This window comes from Tauraco erythrolophus, chromosome 3, assembly GCF_009769465.1.
Source record: "Tauraco erythrolophus isolate bTauEry1 chromosome 3, bTauEry1.pri, whole genome shotgun sequence".
Lineage (NCBI taxonomy): Eukaryota > Metazoa > Chordata > Aves > Musophagiformes > Musophagidae > Tauraco > Tauraco erythrolophus.
In genome coordinates this window covers 104,373,699-104,384,020 of record NC_141467.1, presented here as the reverse complement: position 1 = coordinate 104,384,020, position 10,322 = coordinate 104,373,699, and the positions used below count along the sequence as shown (strand labels likewise).

General features: G+C 51.7%; 1 protein-coding gene across 1 annotated transcript; it reads left to right on the top strand.

The window, feature by feature from the left end:
• The first annotated feature begins 1,168 nt into the window (after positions 1-1,168).
• On the top strand, positions 1,169-7,503 carry LOC104383920 (lymphocyte antigen 6E). Its single transcript, XM_086609597.1, has 3 exons — positions 1,169-1,272; positions 5,424-5,543; positions 6,672-7,503. Exons 1-3 carry the CDS (start codon positions 1,221-1,223, stop codon positions 6,878-6,880), a joined length of 381 nt encoding a protein of 126 aa, XP_086465723.1. The 5' UTR covers positions 1,169-1,220; the 3' UTR covers positions 6,881-7,503.
• Positions 7,504-10,322: the final 2,819 nt, after the last annotated feature.

Here is a 10,322-nt window from a genome sequence, read left to right as displayed (position 1 = left end):
ATAAAAATGAGCCATAGGAGAGACAAGGGAAGCGGGGTTTTGCAGGCACAGATTTGTTTTCCAAGTAGAGGACTCTGAATGCACTCTGAGAAGACAGGAGATGGAATTTCTTCTGACATATGCATTTGCCAGGAAATGCTGATTCTGCAGAATTAAACCCATCTGTGGCATACAGACTTTGTCAAACCTGCTTGTCTCCTGCTGGCTCGCCAGCCATCTCATTCATTCCCAGGCTTCCTTGACAGCCAGCTTCACAGGGACCGCCCCCACCCCACAATGCCCTCCCTGCAGCTCATTTCCTAGAGGACTTAGCTATTTCTGTGGGGCCTACTGAACTTGTGCCACTCCAACAAACCTTTCTGGTGGACTGTCCTATGTTCTGAAGACCCATACTGCCAAGCAGCCCAGGCTGTTTTATGTCATCGCAGCTGCTGGGCCCTCGTACCTTCAAGCTTCTCAACCTTATATGTCTAAACTCAATTAGGACCTGGTAAATGACCAGAGAAGTTGTTTCCGGGTGTGCTTGGGTTTTGCATGGGGGCCGTGCATGCAGAGGGGTTATACATGAAGAGGGGGTGTTACGCATGCAGGGGGCTTGTGCATTCAAAGGGTCTTGCACGCAGGAGATCCATGCATGAAAGGAGTCCTGCACACAGGGCTTGGCACATGCAGGGTATGTGTGCATACAGCATGGTCGTGAATGTATGGGGGGATGCGTGTGTGTGTGCTCAGGGGGACCTGTGAATGAAGATGCACTGAGGTGAGGAGGGAGGCATGTTGGTGAAGGTGAGTGAAGGGAGTCATGGGTGCAGGGGGTTGCACTTGAAGAGTGCTGTGCTTGAGTGAGGTCCAGCATGCTGAGACTCCCATCCCTTTCGGCAGGGAAGCAGAGGAGGCCCGAAAGAGGGACGGAAAAAGCCTTTGTAGCAGAGTCAGGGCAGAGCTGGCTCGGCTCCCAAGGGGTTATCAGCCCCTTCGACGGGCCAGTCGCTGGCAAGACCAACTACCACCAGAACCACCCCTTTCCCGGCCCCCGCTTCTCCGGAGCGAAGAAACGAAACCAGGCGGGCCGGGGAGGCGGTAGCGGGAGGCGGTGCGTGGCGCGGGCCGGCCCGCGAGGCGGAGCCGCTGTCCTTTCCCCACCCCCGGCGCCCGGCCCTGCCGCCAGCCTTGCGCGCAGCCAGCCGCCCTGCGCATCTCGCTGGCCCCACCGCCGCACCATGAAGGCGCTTCTGTTCGCTGTGCTGGCTGCGGTGCTGTGCGTGGAGAGAGGTAAGGGGGGATATGCCCCCGCCCTCCCCGGCCACCATCACCTCTCCTCGAAGACCCCCAGTCTCTCCCCAGCCCTGGGTTTGGGAGCAGATTGGATGGTGGGGGTGTGTGTGTGTGCTGCGTCTTGCCGGGTGGGCTCTGGAAGTTGGAGGGTTGCAGGGAGGGCGAGGGTTGCAAAGGCGGTGAGGGGACAGAGCTGAGCCTTGCCGGGGTTTGGCGCGGGGTGGGGGTGGGAGGTGTCTTTCCAAAACCTGCCTCGCAGCAGTGTCCCTCTTGAAGCAGGAACTTCAGGGCTTCTTTGCCTCTGTGTCTAGGTGTGCATCTCCAGCTGTGCGTGTAGGTATTTTTGAGCTTTTCCCAGTTGCAGCTCGAACAAAGACCAGGGCCGGCTCCGCTCCCCCGTACGGCGCAGCGAGCCGGGATAACGGCGCCGAAATGGGTTGAGATGCAGCCAAGGGGAAGGAGGGTGGAGGGGAGATGGAGCCCAGCCCTGCCAATGGCTGATGGAACGAAGTCTGGGCAGAGCCACTCGTGATTCTGGCTCCTGCTGTTCGCCTCCCCCCGTCCCCCCCCGTCCCCCTCCAGCATCCTTCCGGGCAGGCTGCGGTGGCCAGCGTCTGGGGAGGTGACCCACAAAGGGACCGTGCCTTGTGGAGCGCGTTTTGGGGCTTGCCACCAAAGCTCGGGAGAACGTGCTTCCTGTTGCTGGGCGTTGAACTGCAAGTTCTCCAAGTCACAGGGTCTGCAATCCCCGCCTTCCCGTCGGCTCCATTTCTGTCTATCCAAACTCCATGGGGCTGTGCAGAACCCCATATTGTTTCCATATGTCGATGCTTGGAGAAGCCGAACAAAGAGCAAACAAGAGTTCAGGACCCTCTGAGCCCCTGCTCGGGAAACACGGGCCCTTCTTGTCCCCTGAGGACACCCGTGAGAAGAAGCTAGTTGTTTGCTGCCCTTCCCATGCCCACCTCTCCCCGTGGGGTCCAGGAAGCAACTGGCAATTCAAGTGTTGGGTCTCCATCTGATATGTGCTCAGTTCCAGCTGGGAGGATGGGCTGTCCGGGCCAAGGCAGTAAGGGGTTTCACTTCCCTCTCCCCCCAAAAAAAACCCCCCAAACCCAAAAGCTTTTGCTTTAAAGTAAGTTCTTAGCCAGGCAAAAGGGTTTGTTGTGGATAGCTTTATCCCCAAACGCTTCCAGTACATCCAGAGTCTTCTCAGAAAAGCTTTACCCGCTGCTCAAAGTGCCCTGAAGATCTGGTGTACGGTGTGTAAGGATCTTGTCCAAGCGCAATGGAAAAAGGAAAGACGATTAGAAGAGCTGCTGAAGCAACAGCATTTTTCGCTGGTGCTGCTGAGCTTCAGAGTGGGCTTTTAAAGGCTTTTTTTTTTTTTTTTTCCCCTCTGCGTTGCTCTTTGCAAGAACGGATTCAACCTCTTATCAGAGGAATTCCCCCAAATGATCTGCACTTTTTTGGGGGCTCTTTGTTCCTCCGAGGAGCCGAGCAGCAAACGAATAAACACATAAATTCTTCCCCGTGGAAGAACCGCTGCATTTTCTAGTTGGTGAAAACGAGGCTTCCCTTTTGCATTGTTCAGTCTCGGGCTTTTTTTTTTTTTTCTCCTTTTTTTTTGTAGCCTGAGCTCCAACTCTCTGCTCCATCTCCAGCTGCGTAAAATTATTCTGCCACCCTTCTTCTGCCTTTTGTCTAAAACGCTCAGCCCGCTTGCTCTGTTAACTCTGCAGTGGGTTATTTAGTTGGCATTTTTGCTGGGGCAGAAAGTGGCACTGGTCCTGCCTGCATGTTTCCTCTCCTAAACTACGTTGAAAGACTCGCCCCTCCTGGAAAGATTTGGTCTATATTTAAGACAAGGGGTAATAGGTAGGTGTGACAAAGAAAAACATGGGGACGGGTAGGAGATGCCGTGGTAGGAGCATAGATTTAGTCATATGGTGGACAATTTTATGCCTACAGGCACTTTTATGTGCCTGCACAAATATTTGTGATGTGTTTGTATCTGGAACTTCTAAGCCTTAATGGACAGCACTGCACCACTTGTGTGTTCAGCGTGGTGAGCAAATACATGTGAGGACATATGTTCTACCATAATGCCCACAGGAAGCCTGTAATCCACTTCATTCCTGGTGGCAAAGGGTTCATGCGAAATGGGATGAGTCGATTTGCCTCCTCACTTTGCCTCGTCACTTTGCCCTCAGGGTGGTTGCAAGGAGAAGGGTTTGAGACAGGTCACCTGGGACTTGAGAGCGTAAGTGTTCTAGGGGCAAGGGAGCAGGAGAGAGCTGGGCTTCACTCTGAGGTCCCAGACTGAGTTTTGGCAAATGAGGTCAAAAATGCCACCCATGGAAACACTCTGAGGGCTCAGCAAGGGACAATGACAGGCTATAGACTCAATGGCTGTCTCCATCCTCCTCTTCCCTGTCTCCTAGATCCCAAGGCAAGGTCCACTGACAAGTCTCACCTGGGGCACTTGACTCAGCCGATGGCCCTGTAATCCTGGGTGCTGTGTGTAGGTTGTGGCTGCTGTGTTGGCACGCTTGAGTAGCTCGGTTTTGTTGCAAAGGTTGTTGGCAGACTAATGATCATTGGAGGATGGATGAGACAGTTGAGGAAGTTCTTGCTTAGGGAGTTGTGGTGTTGGCTTCGTCTCCAAAGCAGAGTCATCTGACTGCCCTGATGTGACGTTCAGGATCTCCCACTAACCTGTGTTAATCGATTTCCCAGGGATTGTTTGTGTTTTCTTCCCTTGCCTTGGGAAGAGGCCATGGCTGCTCAGAAGTCATTCCTCGGAGCGCAATTGTTATTTTTCTCAATTTTTCTATAAAAAGCTTTTATTTTCCTGAGAGAAACAGGATTGAGAAGAACCTCAAGAGGTCATGGCAGTCCTGCGGTAGAGTGGGACAGCCACTGCCCAATATTTGTCCAACTTGTTCTTAAGAATACTCCATGACAGGGACTGCCGAGCCTCAGTGAGCTCTCCCAGGGCTTCACTGACTTCACCTCCATAGGATAAGCTGTTTGTGGTTGGGCGGAAAGAGGTAGGAGCAGGAATGATGCTGCCTTGCCCTTCCCGTCCTGAATCAGCCCCCGCTCTCTTTTGCATCCCGTAAACACAGAAAGGAAAAGCAGTGCCTTGTGGAAGGGTTTGCTGTCTAAGTGCTCAAAAATCAGAGCCCGTGAAGTATTGGGAACAGACCTGATCTGCCTGCGTATGTAGGTCAATGATTGCGGTGTGGATGTGATGTTCTTATGTGTAAAATACAGGGAAGATCATCCGTCCACACTGCAAAGTGCATATGTCCCTGCTGAGTCACCAGTCCGGGCTGTTTCTGCAACCATTTCCCACCATGGAATGCGGCTTCCTGATCTCACCCTTTTCTTGGGGAGGCCTGAAGGATGTGGGATGCGAGCTAGATGGTGCAGTTCATCCTGCTGGTGTAGGGTAGACCATTATAGAGGACCTGCCTTGGAGGAAGACATTCCTTTTTTGCTGTCCTCCAGCTCCAAATTAAAAAGGTTGGGTGCATATGCTACCTTCATAGTGCTGTGACTCCCCAGGTTGTGGGACAGCGCAAGTCCTTGCAGGTCTTGCTATAACTCTGGGCTTGCTCTAGCTGAGAAACCATTTCCACCACGTGCGCTAGCTCAAGCGTAGCCTGAACTTTGTGCCCTTCTGCCAAAGGCAGGTCATGGAAAGCTCGAACCCATGGTCATGCCTGGAGCATTTCTCATCAGTGTCCATGGTAGCTGGAGCTGAACAAGCTCAAATCTCAGGCTCCAGGTTGCAGACCTGAACTTGCCTCCATTGTTTAGTTTCAAGTTGGCAGCTGTAGCTTGAACATGCTCTTGGTGCGAACAGGAGCATGCCATGAAGTAACAGCGTGACCTGTGGTTGAATTGAGGCTTTAGCTGGCAGCTGATCCTGCCAGGAGCTCGAAACGTATCCCTTATGCTTGAACCCTTCACTTGGCCAGGGTTTTTTTTTGGGAAAAAACCTATTGTGGATTGATAAAGCTGAAATAGGAAGCATGACTGTGGCCGGATGCGGTGCGTACCAGGTGTCAGAGGTGGGGACCACCAAGCGAGGAGGTCTTCCCATCAGCCCTTAACCTAAGCATGCCTTTCCCTTGCAGCCCACACGCTCGTCTGCTTTTCGTGCTCGGATGCATCCTCCAACTGGGCCTGCCTGACACCTGTCAAGTGCGGGGAGGGTGAAAACCACTGCGTGACGACGTATGTCGGAGTGGGATTCGGTGAGTGGTGACAGGACCTCCTTCTGCCCCTCTGGGCTGCTCTCCTGGGTCACCTGCTGAGCTGCAGGAAGGCTTTCCTTCGTTTAGCTGGAAAAGGGGGAAAGTTCTGTTTAGCAGCTGAGTGTCGGACCATCCCAAGAGAATTCTTACGAGCGACTTGCCGCCAAGCAGAGTCACGTTAAAGCCCACGTGCCTGCGCTGATGCCGGGAGTCCGAGGGGAATTTCGGGGCGGGGGCGGGGAGGTTGCTGATGAATAAGTGAAAGCGTGGAGGATGCTGCAGGCTTCCTCTCTAGGAAGATCCAGGGTTTCCCTTCCTGCTTTTGGCCTGTGTTCAAGTTGTTCATCCCTGAGTCCAACCTTTGCTTCTTCGCTCTCCGTGGACGAGGTGGGGTTGCCAGGAAGGAAGATTTGCAGGTGTCCTCCCTAAGTGCCAGGAAGGAGGTGGGGTGGTGTGTGCTTCCTGGCTGCTGCTTCTAGGGAAGCAGGCTGCTTTGGTAGGTCTCCCTGCACCATTGCAGAGACCAAAGCCCAGCCTGGCTTGCCTTGCTCTCCCTTGCCAGGAGGGAAGGATGCTGCATGCCCGAGTTGCACCATCTGCAGCGTGGGTGGGTTGTACACGCACAAACAGAGGCCGGGAGCTTTCGTAAACCTGTCGTAGCAGCACAATGCTAATAGTTTCCTGTCTCCTGCCACTGGATGCGTGCTGCCCCTCTCCAAAATGCACCCTTCGCTCACGAGTGCCTCCCTGGTGCTCTGTATGCCCCGTGCTCCCCGTCTCGCTCGAGGAGTCCCAGGGTCAAGCTCAAGTGAGATTTCTGAGATTCCTCACCGGAGCCGTAGCAGCCAAACTTTGCCTAATGGCCTGGAAGGGGTGTCCCCTGGGTGTTGCACGGTCTGCGGAGTCTGTGTGGGAGGTTGTTGTGGGTGTTCCTTGAGATGTGTGGGCTGGCTGAGGTTACTGTCGTAGCCGAGAAGCGATTCATCCTGTCTGTGCCACCTGTGACGCTTTGGCTCTTTCGGCGCTGTTATTTCCTTTGCAGCTCAGGTGATCGGAAAGCCAAGAAACGTTGTCAAACCGTCTCCTTTTTGCTTTTCTTCCTCTCCTCTTGCCCCAACCTAAATTCAGGCAGCAAGTCTGGCCAGTCCATCTCTAAAGGATGCTCTCCCATTTGCCCCAGCGCCGGGATTAACCTCGGCGTCGCGGCTGCCTCCGTTTACTGCTGCGACTCCTTCCTCTGCAACATCAGCGGTTCCAGCAGCGTGAAAGCCAGCTACACGGTCCTGGCCTTGGGGGTCCTCGTTAGCTTCATCTACGTCCTCAGGGCTCGCGAGTGATGGGTGCTGGCTGACGAAGAGCCGTCTTCCACGGGCTGTCGTGGGTCTCATTAGCCAATATCTTCTCTGTTGCTGTCTGCAAGGAGATCCTCTACTTCTCAGCAGGCTTCCAAGGTGGTTGTTTCCCAGACTTTATGCTCTTCCAGCATCGGAGACCTGGGCAGTTTGGCCAAGCTGTTCTCCTCCTTCTGTGGACATACCCCACTGCACTCTCACACCTCCTTGGCAAAGGTGGATCGTTTTGGAAAGGTTTCTGCTTTTATACCTAATACTTCCCCCTCACTCCTCGTTTCTAAGGTTGGTTAAAACAAGGCTGGGACTTGCCGAGAGCCGATTAACCCCAGATACCACCTGGTCAAGTGTTCAGACGTTCCTGCCTCTCGCCTCCATGGAGGTGCCTGGCACCGGCGTGGTCCCAGCACATGGGTATTCCAGGCACTGGGAATGCATGACCCGAAGGGAGACACATTCCCGGCCTCTGCAGCTTCAGTCTCTTTTTATAAAATCGTTTTGTTTCTTCTGATCCTGGGCTGACTTTTCTGGAAAACTAATGACATGTACCTTGTCCCTCCGAGCTCTGTAAGTGCCAGACCTGAATAAACATGCTCCTGTTGTTACCTTGAGATGGGACGTGTGCTGTGTGTGTTTCCTTGCTCCAGACAGAGATTAGAAACGCTCTTAGAAGAAACTCAAATATTATGCCCGGAACGAGGGCCTCTTACCCTCTCAAGCAGCTTTTGAGTGCTTCGTCTCAGCATTCCTTCCAGTTCACCTCTGAGCAGCAAGTCCGTCTTCTCCCTGTCCCTTTCCTTTCTGATAAACACCCCTGGGCCAGCTTGTTTCACCGCTCTTGGGAATCGCGTTTTCCAGGTGCATTTTAGTGAAAAATGCCAGTTATTGGTGTCTGAGTCAACCCCGTTACTCCTAAAGGAGCAAGCGCATTGGAAACAGGACCTTTAAAAATTGGTCTGCGTGTTACAAAGACTTGGTGCCTCGATTTCCCCACTTTGGACTTGTGATGGTGATGGACATTAACATCGACACCTAAATGATCCAGGGCAACAGGTCTGTTTGCAAAATCTAGTGAAGTCAGAGGCAAAGATATCGATACTCAGATCTTTAGGTTCAACCTGCAATCCCTGGCTGCTGGTGCACATGGACTGCAGAAGGTGACTTTGCCACCAAACCTGCTGCTCCTGCTGTCCCTCGGACCCCAGGATCTTCCCAGGTCTTTCAGCAGCGTCGCTCCTCAAAGTTCTCAGCCATCCCATGGAAGATGTGTCCTTCTGCCATCTCTGCGTCGTGCTGGTGTCCTACCTGCTTTGCCTACCTGTGGACCTGCTAGACACAAAACAAGCCAAAATCAAGCCTTAAACTGTCAAGTGAAAGCTTGCTGTTACTTCCACCGATCGATCAGAGGTGCGCTGGGCTTCTTCTAGCAGCAAAAATCAGGTGTAGCCTTGGCACTCTTTAGCCATGCCCTCCTTGTACGTGGTTCTCCTGTTTTGTGTCAAAAACCGAACAAAAGCCTCTCAAACTGCACACACTGTTCAGTTATGCCTCTATCCCCACTTAAATGAGTGATAAACAGCTTCCTTGGAAAGTTGGTGTGCAGATGGATAGAAATATTTGAGACAAGAGCGGTTACATGTTTTTTTTTACCTCCTCCTTCTCCCTATCTTTTAATTAAAATGACACGGATGCTAATGACAGCCTTTGCAACAGGAGGGACTGGTCATCGTGACGTGACCCGCAATTAGGTGACGAGTTTGGTGAGAACGCATCGAGTTTGGTGAGAATGCATCACTTGTCTCGTTGGTCCTCAGCTGTGCCTTCCTCTGGTTAACACATCCTCCCTCGCCTGCTGGGACCGCGGGGCTCGAGGCACGACGCAAACCTCTGTTATGCACGTGCAGCACAGGGAAAATTGGGGAAAAAATGACTAGAAAAGGGGTAAATATTCCCTAGCTTCCCTGTGCCCGAGCCTTCCTCCCCAGAGGGTTAGAAACGTTGTTTGTAGGGCTAAGTTGTTCCTCGCCACTTGCTGCGAGTAGATGCTCCAGTAAGGCCAAGGCAGCACCCAGAGTACTCGACATTGCAAATTAATGGGGCTGTAGCTCTTTTCTAACCACCTGGTAAAAAATATCTTGGGTTTGGACTCAGTTGCCCTCATAACACCTCTTGTGAGCAAAGAGCTAAACTTAAAAGCCATCAGCATAGCTGTGTCCTCTTCATGCCTTCACGAGGCTCTTGAGGATGCCATGCTGGATGACCTTATGGCCTAAAGCTATGAGCAGGGTTATGAGACCTGGTTGCCTCCTCCAAAGGCCACATCCTTCCTATCTCAGCATTTCAGAGTTTGCTCGTGCCAAGGACTTGGTTATGCAAGGGAGCAAGGGCTGATGGGAAGAGCGTTCAGCTGGCTACTTACTCTATACAAATAACAAGTTATATTAATGGTATTGCCAGGGGACAGATGTGAAGGTCAGTTCACACATGTTCTTGAGCCTAAAGATGCTGAATAGATTGCATATGGAGATTTTTTTCCCCCCTTTTCACTCTTTTTTTGTCTTTCTTCATGTGCTGTATTCCTGTACACTTAGTATATGGAAGAAGAGATATTTGCAGTTTTTCCTTTCAACCACATGTGACAAAGATCTCTTTGATAGATATATGTGTATTTGAGAGAGAGGGAGGGCATGACAGCTTGTCAAATGCAAGAAATGTTATCCAGCTGTTTAATCCCAAGCATCGTATGATCAGTTCTGCCAACTCACAATTTCTGTTCCTGCTATATTTTTTTTTTTTTGCCCCCAAATCCCCAGCACCAGAAATCATGCGAGAACCTCAGCTGTCTTAAAGCCCAGGAGTGAAAGGCCTGAAAACGTGCAGCCGTAACAATTAAAAATATTAATACTAATAAGCAAATAAATAACAAGAACCCAGCGTTTATAGAGCATTAAAACTGGTGGCTTGTTAAACCAAATGCCTGATTTGGAACTTGAGAGCCACGATGGGACAGCGCTTAAGTGCTTTGAATGTGTTTACTTGGGCTGTGGAATTAGAGATTGACATCTCAGCAGAAAACTCAGATCTTCACCTTTTCTGACAAGGTGAGAGATTAGCAGGGGAGGAGGCTTTGCTCCATACGAGCATAAAATATCCCGGAACAGTTTTCACTGGAAAATAAGAAGAGCTGAAGTCAAATACCTGCCCGTTTTGGAGCATGCTAATGAGAAAATGGTTTCTGTGCTTCCATCCTGGAAATGGCTGTTTCAATGGCAGCTGCTGCTGTCTACCACTATGCCAACGTCTCAAGGGCTCTCATTTTTGTGTATTGTCTGTACATGCTCGAAGCTTTCTGTGGCACCAGCCCTTTCCACCCAGGTTCACTGGGTTTGCTGTTTGCCGAAAAGGAGCACTGAAAAATGAACAAAGTTCT

Bases quoted from the DNA above. Each gene is read 5' to 3' on its own strand.
- LOC104383920 (XM_086609597.1), top strand. From the start codon at position 1,221: ATGAAGGCGCTTCTGTTCGCTGTGCTGGCTGCGGTGCTGTGCGTGGAG. The intron at 1,273-5,423 runs GTAAGGGGGGAT...TTTCCCTTGCAG, and splicing joins GGTGCTGTGCGTGGAGAGAG to CCCACACGCTCGTCTGCTTT. The intron at 5,544-6,671 runs GTGAGTGGTGAC...ACCTAAATTCAG, and splicing joins GTATGTCGGAGTGGGATTCG to GCAGCAAGTCTGGCCAGTCC.